This window comes from Astatotilapia calliptera, chromosome 20, assembly GCF_964374335.1.
Source record: "Astatotilapia calliptera chromosome 20, fAstCal68.1, whole genome shotgun sequence".
Classification (NCBI taxonomy): domain Eukaryota; kingdom Metazoa; phylum Chordata; class Actinopteri; order Cichliformes; family Cichlidae; genus Astatotilapia; species Astatotilapia calliptera.
Genome location: NC_137441.1, coordinates 6,328,311 through 6,342,267, shown reverse-complemented (window position 1 = coordinate 6,342,267; position 13,957 = coordinate 6,328,311). Strand labels below are relative to the sequence as shown.

The window sequence follows — 13,957 nt, the reverse complement described above, 5'->3', positions numbered from 1 at the left end:
GTGTTCATGCTGCTGGTGGGAGTGGGGTAAAGTGGATCTCGTGTCTGTGTTGAAACCGAAGAGTGGCAGCTGCTCCAACGTCTGCTGGAGATGTTTTGCTTCTTGTGGTCCGTGTGACACCGTGTCTCTGTGGGTTTAATAGTAGTCTCCGGTCCGTCTCTGGTTTCTGCATCTGGCTTTGTGGCAGTCAGAGGAATTTTTCCAGAGAATGTATTCTAAGAAGATCACATAAGAAAGCAAGTCTATTTGATGCCAAATTATAGTGTAATTTTTCTATTACAGTGCCTGGAAATTCAATTTGAATTAAGTTTATTCTTAATCTGCTGTCTCACAGAGTTTTCTCTGTCTTTGAATGCACAACAGGCCTTGGCTATGGGGGGATCCAAGAGCAAGTCCAAGGATGTAGGCCAACGAACACGCAGCCTCGATGGCAACCTCAGCTCGGGTGGAGGGGCTGGCGGCCACCATCTCAACTCCACTCAACAGTCCTTAACACCAAACCGCAGCCCTACTGTGGATGCAGGTCTCAGCGGGAATCAGTCAATGGCTAATACTGCAGAGCTAACGCTCTTTGGAGGAGTGGACAATAACAGTGTCACCTCTTCAAACTGCATAGCACGAGCAGGTGAGAACCTTCGCTGAGAGCTTTCAGTTTTACAGTTACCACCTTGTTGTGCTGGCTATTTAAACTGTGCACTCTGTATGCTTCACTTTATCAAAACCCACACTTTATCGTCTCACAGGAGGGGTGACGACCTTTGTGGCATTATACGATTATGAATCTCGAACAGCCACAGATCTGTCTTTTAGGAAGGGCGAACGGCTCCAGATAGTAAACAATACGTAAGTAAAACATTCACACTCCTTCTCTGTCGTCTTTTGGCATAAGTTATTGCTCACCGTCTGGTTACTGTGCTCTCCAAAATTGATGTCACTTGTCTACTGAAGACTTCTGTCTTTACAGTCAAGGGAAACATTTCCTATTCCCTATACTGTTGTTGTTTTTTTAAGTACGGGCTTGCTCTTTGACTCAATAGCTATGCAGTGAACCATATAGTGTAGTCATGCACCCCCATTGCTGCCTGCCTACTGACAAATTACTGACCAAGAAGGCAGTTTGGAACAATAGTGGATTATCATTGACCCGCTAAGCCAGAGATCTGGCCCATTAATGGGTCAAGGATACTAAGAATGCTCGAACCAATTCTAAGACTTGTTAATGTAAGTGTCAGATAGGCTTGTCCTAGTTTTCTGTTTGGTCAGGTTCACTGGATTAGTAAAGCTATGCATAGTTTTTTCTCTCCCTGGCCTCATTACTGTGCCTCATTCAATACACAGTAGTTCAAGTAGTTTAGGTTCAAAGCTTTATCATATGTGCTGTGCTGAAGTCTGCTTGTTCTGCGTACTTTGCTATTCTGCCACTGCTCATAATATGCTCTCTGTATTTCTCCAACGCTCTTCTTTTTCACCATTTCATCTCTCTTTCCCATTTCTCCTTCACAAACCATCACATTTTGATAGGAGGAAGGTGAACTGCAGGTTTGTGAAGCTTCTCTACGACTGTGTTTAAATCAACCATTTGTGAGCCTGTGTTCTTTGTATCACATGAAGCATATGTGAAACTGATGCCTCTGCCCTCGCCCCGTAGCAGTTGGTTGAAAGCCTTGCAGCACTATCAATGGGAGGCAAATAATCAAAGCAAATAAACATATTGCTTTAAAATTTGACTTGTGAATATAGTGCTGCAAAGCTTCAACAGCTCAACCTCTCGTAAAGTGTAGCCTTCATGCACCATCAGTCTGCCTTTTGCAATATCCATATGTTTCTATAATTACTAGGGATGGGAATCACAAGAATATCATCCCCTGTTGTGATATGGCATGAGTACACTGACAGTAAACATCAGCATTTTTATTAAAGCGTGCAAAGGGTCTAGATGGAGTCCCTTTGCCAGTTTGACTTACCAGAATCACTGCTTCATTTACCGCAACTAATTATGGATCATATCAAATGAAAGAGGGTGAAGGGAACAGAAGTTAACTAACATGTGCTGATGGAAAAGAAACTCTCAGAGGGGAAACTAGCCGGGGGAAAGCAAATCAGAGAACTAATTAACTGAACCGACACGTTATTATATAATAATATTAATTGAATAAGGATGATAATACATACCCACACTGACACCACAGTGGTGTACATAATTGCTGCATTTTGTCATTTCAGGGATATCTTTTCCTCACTTACAGATATCAGGATGTATTGTAGGCGCATAGATCATGTTGCTGTTGTGTGCAGTAAATTATGATATTATCATTTTGTTAGTTACAGCGATTCCCAACCATAGTAATTGCATAACAGAAAAAGAACCTGGGCTGACTTTCATCAAGCTTCTCCAAGAGCCAAGAGCTGAAATACTACAGCTATTGCAGCAGTTACTAAAATTGCAAAACAAACTCTATCCTTTCATTTATGGTCTGAGACACTTGATAAACAGCCCGAAAATTCACATTTGTGTTTTGGACTTGTGATGAGCCTTGGTAAAGCTGTGTGTTATCATTTCGTCTGTGCAGAGAAGGGGACTGGTGGCTGGCGCGCTCCCTGACCACCGGAGAGAGCGGTTATATCCCCAGCAATTATGTGGCTCCATCTGACTCCATCCAAGCAGAAGAGTAAACCCCTTTATTTTTTTTCTCTCTCTCTCTCCCTCTCGATGTGACACTTATCTGTCTTTCACCAAGTGCATGGAAAGATTAACCCTCAAACTTTGTGTTCTTTGGAGCTTTCAGTATTATTACTTTTATTGTGAATTAGAAATTTGACCTTAAAGGAATAGTTTTACATTTTGGGAGGTAATTTTATTTCATTTTTTTTGCTGATAGCTATGTAAAATTAGTACCAAAGCTACAGCGAGTTCACAACAGCTAGCCAGGTTCTCACTAAAAGTAGTGAAATACATGAACCTAACCATTTCAAAGCGACTACTGCTACATATTATTAGTTTGAAGTAATGAGGTCAGTGTATGTGGAAAATAATACTTCAGCCAAATGCTTAGGCTTCTAAATACTTGATTTCAGACAGTCTCTTATACTCTGTGCTCCGTGTAAAGGTGGATGTCTATTATATGGTCATATCAGGCACACGGCTCTGGCTGTGAGGGCAGAAGCACCACCATCAAGTCCAAGAATGCTGGAAATGAGTGTCACAGATCCCATTTAAAGCTCACTATGAGGCTACGAAAGTAGTAGCAACTGAGCAAAAGGACTAGAAAGAGCATAAAAATTGGGCTTGCTGGCAAGTGAACTTTGTTACTATTTGACTGTATTTGCCTCTGTTACCAGTCTTTAAGGTAAGCTAAACTAAGTGAGTGTCTTTGTAATGTAACACTGACTTGATCTTGGGCTTGATGCTGGGATGAAAGTCATTACACCGAAATCTTAAACTATCCATTCAACTCGCTGTAGCTCAGAAACCACTTTCTCTGCTAAACCTCTCATGCTAACCTGCTTGCTTACAATAAAACTCACAAACTAACTTTTTGTAACAACTTCGTTTCTCACCTTTGCCTCTTTCTCCATCAGTCATCTCAAACTGGCTCTAGAGTCCAGGTAAGCAGCTGTTGCACTGTAGGCACTTGTATGCACTGCATCTGGAATAACCGAAACCTTCTGAGACTATAAGCGAGTTCAGCCTCGATTTCCCATTCCCTCTCTTTCTCCCACTCATATCTCCTTCCCCTCACCAATCTGCTCCCTTGTGTCCCATGTGTTGTGTCTTGACCTCAACCAGGTGGTACTTTGGCAAAATCACACGCCGCGATTCTGAGAGGCTGCTGCTGAGTTTAGAGAACAGGAGAGGGACTTTCCTGGTGCGAGAGAGTGAAACCACCAAGGGTAAGTTGAATCACAATTGAAACTGGAATACGGTGAAGTATCTGAATGACTTAGTTAATTTGTTCTCTAATCAGAAACTCCCTGTAACTACTATTTTGGCATTGATCATCAGACTGTTCGTTAAATATATCTGGTCTTGGTCGTAAAGTAGCTCTAAAAATGAAAGCTGTGCCAGCATCTACAACATTACTTTCCTTACTTCCTTACTCAATCGTATTTAAACATCACCTAGATATCCTTTTTAGATTTTCTAAAGTGTAGTTTGTGTACAAACGGATCCCTTAATCTGTTAAAAAAACTTTGAACAAACAAAAACATTATTGCTTCTGGAAATTGTAAGAAAGCTATAAAAGGTAATTCACCACAAGCAAGAATCAAGAGATCATGTGTTATCCCACTGATTTAGCTGATCTTCCCACTAACTCATCCACAACACAGTTTTAAAGGGATATGATTTGCATGTAGATATACATCAGTGTCGGATTGTTTTGTTTTTTTAATATATTTTGAATAAAAGTGTACTGAACTGAAAACACAGAATCATACAATATTAATATTTAATGTGCTGTAGGAGAGTTTCTGATTGGAGCTCTATTGTAGGTGGAAACACCATCAACATCTGTTAGTTTGCAGTGCAGTGTTTCCAGTTTTTAGTCATACAATAACTAGTTGAGGTGTTTCAGGCATGCAAGCTGTGTACATGTACTTTTTGTTAAGACAAGGAAAAAGTTAAAAGCTTGCCTGCATTTTTTTAGGATCTGTGATTGTTTTTCTGATTTTAAAAAGTGTTTTTTCAAAGCACACTCATCCCTATCGAACAAAACTACTCCTGAATCAGTGACTTCTGATATCCTTCAAACACCAGCCCTCGGCTTTCTCACAAGTTTTCCTTTATGACAGAGTATGAGAAAGAGTAATTGTAAATGTAAAACTTTTAGGGCCTGGGCATGTAGATTTTTATTTTTAAAACCAGTCTACCAGGGAACTTTTTTAAAAAATCTCAGAAACATAGTGTGCAGTTATTTTTACACCTCTTCGTGTATCTTTCTATGAACTTGTAAAATGTTCAGATTTCAAAATGAATTTTCTGTTCTGTGACATATCAGACTAAAAAGGCACCGAGGAGAAGAAAGCAAATTCTTTCTACAGTAAGGCAAGCCTCCGTGCTGCTCACTGTGCTCCCCGCTGTGCCGTGTCAGTCATGTGGCAACGTGGGTACAGAAGAGAAACAAATCAGGCAGATGGGAAAAGGTTGGATGTGATGCCTGTGGGACTCAGTGTAGAGAGATGGTTCTGATAGGCAGCTACTCTGATGCTGCTGCTGCTGCAGCAGTAAAATAGTCTCTTCGGGCTCAGTCAGTTGTGTGTATATGTCGTGTGTACACACTGGTACATTACAGGATTACTGTTATGGAGCAGATATATGGAATCTGGAGAGACTGAGAAAAGATTGAAGGTAGGGAGAGATAGGCAGAAGGGGAGTAGGTGGGTGAGCTGGAGCAGAGGCGAAATACTGGGTGAGTGAGTGAGACAGAATTAGGTCATTGTGGAGCTGAGGCTATACAACCACAGGCCATATTGCCCAGTTCAAAAATAAAGAGAAAGGCTAGGCATCGCCTTGGGCCAAATCTGTGATTCAGACTGTTTTTTGGTTGACCAGCACTGCCCTCTGGTGTTGCAATGAACACACTGCCCACAAAAATGGACTCCAATTACTCTTCATTCTGAATGGCAAATGTTCTGTTACTTTCCACCAGGTGATTTAAAAGAAAGAACACAGATTTAACATCATTCGATGAATCAATGCTATCAATGTCTTTGCTACTTTGTGTTAATTGGTTATCATTTTCCCCCAGGTGCCTACTGTTTGTCTGTATTGGATTATGACAACACAAAAGGGTTAAATGTGAAGCACTACAAGATCAGGAAGCTGGACAGTGGAGGCTTCTACATCACGTCACGCACCCAGTTCAACTCCCTACAGCAGCTTGTCAATCATTACCGCAGTGAGTTCAGTGCAGACAAAATGCTTTTTAGCTTCCCCAACAGAGTCTTTAGTAATTACACAAATGAGCAGAGCGGCTCTAATATTCATTCACTTATTCTTTTAGTTAAACCTTTCCTGTGTTTCCTGCCCATTATTTGCTTTACCACTGACCAGCTTCACAATCTTCCCTCCCCAGAGCATGCTGATGGATTGTGTCACAGCCTAACAGACATATGTCCTGTACTGAAGCCTCAGACTCAGGGCTTAGCAAAGGACGCCTGGGAGATCCCGAGAGAGTCTCTCCGTCTTGACATAAAGCTTGGACAGGGCTGCTTCGGCGAAGTCTGGATGGGTGAGTCAGGCTTTATTCCTTTAATGGATATTCAGTTATTTTCTCTGGTCACAGCTATTGTAAGACCAAAGTGCATAAATTATTTTAGCGCTGCATGACTGAAAAATTGCACAGCTATAACTATTACTGCTGTAACTGATAGCTGATTCTGATTAGAATATTATTGCATGATCACTGTTGATGCCAGGGAAAATAAAATGCCAAACGTTTTAGAAATTTGGCCAATATGCCCTTTAAATATGCCGACGTCACTTCTGGAACATTTTCAGTGTGGCTGCTTTTTTCAAATTGTTCAGTAGATCTTTGTTTCTGTCGCTTTGCATTTTTTCCACTACAGTGTGCAATGAATCTTCTCCAGTGTATGAAAACAATGACCTGTCAGTTAGAATTTCATTTTGGGAACGTGGATGAACTGACAGGGAGGCAAATTAAGTGTAATGGAGGTTGGTGCTGGTGCGACCACAAAGCTCTTGTGTTTTCAGGCACACCCAGGTATGCTCAGGTCATACCTACTGACTGTCCTCCCACAAATGTCTTAAGGCATAACAGTAGAAATCAGCAATCATTTGTCTTTCCCTTTGGGGCAAATTCATAGTGAAAAAACAGGAGTCTTCCATTTGCTTGAGCTCTGACTAATTACTGGAAACTACCAGTAATTAGCTTTTAAGCAGAAATGTTTTGTTGTCAGAAAAGGATGGTCATGGAGCAACATTTAAAAAAGCAACCATATACAAGACTGTCCAGAGGTGCATTAGAAAATTATTTAACACTTAAATGACTTCAGTTTTAATGGGGGAAAGCTGGAGTTGAATTAAGTTCTAACAATCAATACTAATGTTATACTAATAACATTTGTTTTTAATTAGGAACATGGAACGGTACAACGCAGGTGGCGATTAAGACCCTGAAGCCCAGCACCATGTCCCCAGAGGCCTTCCTGCAGGAGGCTCAGGTCATGAAGAAACTGAGACATGAAAAGCTGGTTCAGCTTTACGCTGTGGTGTCTGAGGAGCCGATTTACATCGTCACAGAGTACATGGGCCAAGGTCAGCGTGGGGTCCTCACTTGGCCACATTTAAATATTTTTTCAGAGTACATTTTTTCATTTGTAAATGTAAATAAACATGTGTTGTACTTAAAATATTATTTGATTATGACTCATCGAAATCATATTTCTAAGTCTAATTAAAAGATGGACACGTCTTAAAAAAGGGGATGTGATTAAGCAGAAACAGCCAAAAATTGAGCTAAACTATGATGTGTTTACTGCCTGGGAAAAAAGAAAGTTCTAGACAATGAATTTATTTATAAATAAACGTCATTTCTGCATACATTTTTTTCAAAATTTAAAATGAATTTCAGGAATTTTATAATCACAGTGGTGATTAACTTATTCTAATCCGCACTAACAGGTAGCCTACTGGACTTTCTGAAAGGGGACATGGGTAAGATGCTTCGCCTTCCCCAGCTGGTGGACATGGCCTCACAGGTCAGTGCAAATAATATCACGTTTTATTATTTAATTGTTTGTTACTTTTCTGTTATAAAACAGAGATTTGCCCCTTTCTTAGATTGCTTCAGGGATGGCTTATGTCGAGAGGATGAACTATGTGCACCGTGATCTAAGAGCTGCTAACATCCTGGTGGGAGATAACCTGGTTTGCAAAGTGGCTGACTTTGGTTTGGCTCGCCTCATAGAGGATAACGAATATACTGCCAGGCAAGGTAAAAGCATAAGGGTAAAAAAGACAGCATTTATTTTATCATGCTGTTTCTCGATGTGACACAGTAGCCTTTCTCTCTTTTTCTAACACCAGGCCAAATATAGAGTATTTCAAAGGCATCACATATCTAGTTGGATTTTGTTTCTTCACTTTTGTGTAAGGAATCAGTGATTTTGTGATGTCACAGCTGTTGAACAGCAGGAAGCTCTGCCAGTTGGTTTTTTGTTTCAGCCTGTTTACAATGATCTAATTTCAGCCTCCTGATAAACTTGTTCTTTTGCAGGTGCCAAGTTTCCCATCAAGTGGACGGCCCCTGAGGCTGCGCTGTATGGCCGCTTTACCATTAAATCAGATGTATGGTCATTTGGGATCCTACTGACTGAACTGGCTACTAAAGGCCGAGTCCCATACCCAGGCAAGTATAGATAATTTTGTTTAAGGCTTTATTATGGTTGAAGGAATTTGAACCTCAAAACTTAATGCTTAAAGGAAATGTATGTTTATTTTTTCCCTGTGAGAGACTAAATAACACATAAAAAAATCAATCCAAAAGGTCATTTGAGATCTAAAACCACTGGTGGGCAGATAATCCCAGATTATAAACCCACAGTAGGGGTGTCAACCTTTGGAGGTTGTTCTGAGGATCATTAACCCACTATTGGTCATTTGACCTGGATAACCTACACAGACTGTGCATTTCCTAAATTTGGTAACTGTAACATTTTTGGCTTTTCAAAAATATTCACAACCCCTTTTTAAAAAAAAGGTCATCCTGTTTTTAGTAACTCTCAGGAGTCCTTCTGTTTATGAAGTATGTCAGTTTCGTGGTCTCTTCATAGTCAGTGTTTGCTGAAGGACCAGCCACAGCTTTCAAAATGCTGTTAAAGAATGGAGAAAGCCTGCATTTGTTTATGATGTGATTGAATTCATATGTGGGTTATATCCGAGGCCTTTGTTGACTATCTAGTCAGAATGGAAAACTCCCACCAGCTCATCCTTAATAGTACTAGCCCTAACCAGATTCTTGAAAGTGGTCATCTGCATCAGTTAGCCCACCTACCACGTCCATCAAGAGTCAGTCTTAGTTTATATTTATTTTTATTATTATTATTTTTTGGCTCGCTCCTAATGCTTCATTGTATCAGTCTTATTGATTTGTGGTCGTGTTTCAGCGTTCCAGTTCTGGAATATCGTGGCACCAGAGAATAATGGGTTTCTGATAGTCTTGTGTTTTTATAAAAAATGGGAAGACTGTAGAGTTTGGCTGCTTCACAATAAAAATAAAAAGTGTAACCACTAGGGGGCATCAGTTAGCATGCACTCAGAAAGGTTTCTGACTGAGTGACCTGAAAGATTTGCAAGACAGCCATAATAAGAGCTGGTTGACTTCTCTAAATGCTCTGTGACATCATACAAATATGAAAAAGTTAAAAAATTTGTGTCTTAAGAGTAAGTGCTGCTGTAATGTCAGCCCTTAGGAGTTTTATTAATAACTCAGTGAAAGAAAATAATTGTAAAATATGCATAAAAATAATAAAAAGATCAGAATACACACTTACCTAATAATTCTGTATTCTGTGTATAGCATAAAGATGTCTTACTTAGTACTCCAACTATGGATATAGTTTTTCAGCTGCATACCTTTCATAATGCTTTATTTTCTCTACCAGGTATGGTGAACCGGGAGGTGTTAGACCAGGTGGAGCGTGGTTATAGGATGCCGTGTCCAGCAGAGTGCCCCGAATCCCTTCATGAGCTGATGCTGAGCTGCTGGAGGAAGGAACCTGAGGAGAGGCCAACTTTCGAGTACCTGCAGGGCTTCCTGGAGGATTACTTTACCTCCACAGAGCCTCAGTACCAGCCAGGAGAGAACCTGTAACCAAGCTGGCAACATATCTGTGCACACAGTATGGATGTGCATAACTGAGCATGTGCATCGTCTTTAAAGTGCATGGATAATTGTGTATGGGGCGGTTGTGTTTTTTGGGGGGTTTTTTGTCCAGTGGGGCAAAGAACTGACACATATTTGGGTACAATCATTGATTCTGAGTGACATCAAACCAATCAGCAAAATCCAGTCTTTCCAAAGTCTCTCCAACATTTCCAGTTTGAGAGACTGTTTTCAAGGTATGGTATTATTTTTCAACAACCCAAAACAGGCAAAGAGGTGTGTCTGCCTTTTATGTGTTTGTAAGGTGTCCTAATAAGCCTTCCTCGTGGGTTCTTCCTATGTTATTTCTCCTGACTGATCTTATAATTATCACCATCAATTACACAACATGGCCTACAAGACAGCATATCAGTCAAACATGGGTGGGTGTCCAGAGAGTTAAGTTTATTGGTTACAACAGGATGTCTCTTTTCGCCACATTTTCTTTGGGATCCCCTTCGAAACGCACACGCTCAGACGCCGTCTTCCATTTTTCTGCTCAAGAAGCATCTATGTGGTACCAACATCAAATTTTAAGATATTATCGATCTCTTTAAAAAGAATTTGCTATTATACCTGGATTAACTGGAAATTTTCTATGGTAATACTTCAGTTTTTAGCACCACACTTCCCCTGTGCAACATTGAGGCTTGTTTCTGGATTGCTGTGAGATTTTGTGATGTGAAAGTGATGTGAAAGTCTCTTTCACCAGCTGGACTAATTGAGTTATTGCTGTGACCAACATACAGCTCAACGCAAAGAAGAAAAGAGGCCGTCCCTGTCTCTATTTGCTAATTGTGACTTTTCTTAATCTATAAAGATAAATGGCTACTGATCACTAAAGATCATCTCAGGATGGAGAAAACAAGAATTCTTCTGTGAGGATTTTTGTGCCAATGAAAAATGTCTTTTTTACTCTCTTCTACTGTGTAAAAGTGTATTTTAATACTCCGGACTTTTCTTACAATGAAGCTTGTGTTATCTAAACAGAGGTTATGCTGTTCTGTTCTTCTTAAAGGATAATCCACTGTTTGTGAGATCCTGCATCTGTGTACACTTTTGGATCACAATTGGATCACCAGCATGCATTTTAATCTGTAGATTTACTTTCAAGCATTCGCATTAAAATCAGGTGAATGTCCCCGCGCAGTTCTCAACTTCATGGATATGAAGACGATTTTTAACCAGCAGTAGTATTTCACTAATGAGTGCAAGTTTTCGGACAATGTTACACTGGAGATATTGTCATTGTGTTCTTATTGAATATGATAAACGAGCTGCAGTATGGTTATGCCTCCCTGATGCCTATAGGAGGCAGACTACAATGCTTTCCCAGGACCACGGTGGCAGGTATAACAAAAAAAAATTGGCTTCTTGAAACCTAATTGTAAATATTCTTAATGATAATATTTGTATATATCTTTATAATTTATTACTTTAAAGAATAACCCAATTGTTTATTTTGCTTTCTGGTACTTTTCTGGGTTACATAACATCTTAAAGTATAAGATTAATCATAGTTGCAACACTTCTGAGCACAGGTATGTTTCTTGTGCACGTATTTCTGTGAAACCTTTCTCAGATGAACATTAACGTGCCAGTTGTTTCTCGCCACATACTGATAATCTACCAGCATCGATGCTTCCCATAATACAATCAATACCACAATGTTTACATCGTGATGACCTTTAGATCATTTTGATGCTGCTATACAGGCTGAGAAATTAGCAGGTAATCGCGTGTCATTCTTGTCAGACATATTGCTTTCATGAGTCTGTTTGACAGTGTTGTGCTGCCACCTTCTGTTGTTCCTCGAGTGGGCTCTCCAGCCGGGATTTCCCAAAGCACTGCTGGTTAAGGCTGAGTAACTCCACGCAAAAGGATGATGCAGCTGCCATGAATAGGAGCTTGATATCTGTGTTACATCTGCTGTGTTGCACGGATAAAGAATGCAATGGCCTGCAGGTGTAGTTGGGTTGTTTGCATCGTTCCCTTTTCCTGCTGTCTCATTGAATGTTTGAGCAAAAATATGGATAAAGTGCATGAAAAAGATCATATAGTCAGTATGCAGCCTTGCTAATAAGCCAAGGACATTTCCTGTGGGGTTCTGTGGGTCTCCTTTCTGGCTATGCAGATATTTTAAAATCAGTGATATTCCTATATATACTCTTTTTCTACTGTATCCAATGGGAATTTTCTCATAAATAACTCTTTGTTAAATCCTACTGATTACTGTTCAAATTTGAATAAAATTTGTATACTGCCTATGACACGCGCTTTTGTTTATTAACTGAACAAATGCTTCTTTAAAAAAGAAAGAAAAACATACTCACACAAAGCAGTAATGTACACAAAATACTTGATTATCCTTTTCTAAGACACAAAGGTAATCTTCCATTGACCTAGAAAAAGATTTGAAAGCATATTTATAGCGACATGCAACGAACAGTAGTGTCAATTTTTTTTTATCTACATATAAATAGTCTAATTACAAGACTTTTGCATAGTCTTTATTTCTTCATATTTTGTTTCCAAGGAGCCACATTTTTTCTTAATTTTTAAAGTGCTTTTAAGCAATAGTTCTTTCAAAGTTTTTCTCTGCATATCTTGTCTGGTTTTTCACTCATTTTCAGTCTAGTCCTTGTACCTGAATATTTTAAGAGGAATGTTTTTTTGTTTATTGTGCCACTTAACAATGAGCTGAATCATTCAAGCCTAAAATAGACGCCTAACTCACGGGATGAACCGGTATTGTGTCTACACATAACAACTTGACAGCTAACCAAAATTGTATCTTTAGGCATTTTGTTAGTAGATTCCTGTCACAAGAGCACGTAACTTGTTCCCATTTGTTTAATTGAATCAATGAAAAAATACCAAAGATAATACAGTTTGACAGGCATAAATTTTTTTGAACCAGCAATGTGATTCCTGAAGATTTTTAGCAAAAAAAAGAAAAAGAAAAAAAAAGAAGGCATATCTCAGTATGGTGTACAGTCTGTCTGTACAAAAGGTGAATGGTATCTAAAAGTCATGTCCTTAAGAAACTGGAAAAATCCCAGCAAAGAACTGACACTGGACCTGAGATATGCATTTCGCCCTTCAGTGCTTCCATCTACTGTCCACTGAATCCTCATCAAAAACATGTCTTACAGATGCATTTCAACCAGTGGTGTTGGGGATCTTCTCAAAATTGTTAGAAATCTGTCATCTAGTCTGATTGGCAGTGGCTTCATTGTTTCAGCTGGAAAATGATCCCAAACCTGGATTCAACAACAAATAATGGAAGATTATCAGCCTTTGATTGGCCTCCAAAGGGCTCAGACCTCAACACTACTGAAGTACTAGGGGGTCATCTTGATAGACAACAAAACATCTATTTATGAGCTTTGAATGTCCTTCAAGAAGCCAAGAGAATTATTCCTAATGACTACTTAAAGAAACTACAAGACAGCTTGCCTGAGAGAGTTCAGGAGAGTTAATCAATAAAGGTGGTCATACTAAATACCAAACAAGTCACAGTGCACCATGGACAGGTCGCCAGTCAGATGTAGGGCTAACAGATAGAGTCAAATAATTAAGTAAAATAATTTGATAGATATAGCACAAGAAGCTTATTTCGCCTGCTCCCGTATACATACGGAATGAGAATGCATATTTATTCCGTATGCATACGGATTTCTGTCGCAGTCGCCAAGATCTTTCGAGTATTTTATATATGGGGGACTATGTAGCCTACATTATCCGTGCCATTATGAAGTAATGGTAGAAGTTGTAATTAATGTATTTTCAAGTGTCCTTTTATTTGTTTCTTTTCCCTTGTAAAAGAGAATAAAGTAGGAGTAGAAAGTTGGAAATATTCAAGTTAAATAAATTGAGTCCAAGTTCTTCTTTGACATTAAACATTGTTTCACGATATGGTTGCTCTATGCATTTTCTTAACGTGTAAAACCCACTGATGACATGTTTCACAAGTATAATTGGATTATTATTATTATTGTTGTTATTATTATTATTATGGCAGTATTAACATGAATACTGAGCTGTGATCACAGAACGTGTCGTCCGCGTGC

General features: G+C 39.4%; 1 protein-coding gene across 5 annotated transcripts in view; it reads left to right on the top strand.

Moving 5' to 3' along the window:
- Positions 1-12,154, top strand: part of src (SRC proto-oncogene, non-receptor tyrosine kinase) — a 30,431-nt gene extending 18,277 nt beyond the window's left edge. For 2 of the 5 annotated variants that reach the window (XM_026153888.2, XM_080295215.1), the window contains exons 2-14: positions 364-625; positions 744-843; positions 1,522-1,539; positions 2,571-2,669; positions 3,580-3,606; positions 3,788-3,891; positions 5,748-5,897; positions 6,075-6,230; positions 7,097-7,276; positions 7,643-7,719; positions 7,802-7,955; positions 8,238-8,369; positions 9,625-12,154. In XM_026153888.2, coding sequence (XP_026009673.1) covers positions 373-625; positions 744-843; positions 1,522-1,539; positions 2,571-2,669; positions 3,580-3,606; positions 3,788-3,891; positions 5,748-5,897; positions 6,075-6,230; positions 7,097-7,276; positions 7,643-7,719; positions 7,802-7,955; positions 8,238-8,369; positions 9,625-9,833 — 1,659 coding nt within the window. In that variant the 5' untranslated portion in view covers positions 364-372 and the 3' untranslated portion in view covers positions 9,834-12,154. The remainder of the gene's footprint in view (positions 1-363; positions 626-743; positions 844-1,521; positions 1,540-2,570; positions 2,670-3,579; positions 3,607-3,787; positions 3,892-5,747; positions 5,898-6,074; positions 6,231-7,096; positions 7,277-7,642; positions 7,720-7,801; positions 7,956-8,237; positions 8,370-9,624) is intronic. The other 3 variants (XM_026153889.2, XM_026153890.2, XM_026153891.2) reach the window with 3 other exon arrangements.
- The last annotated feature ends 1,803 nt before the right edge of the window (positions 12,155-13,957 follow it).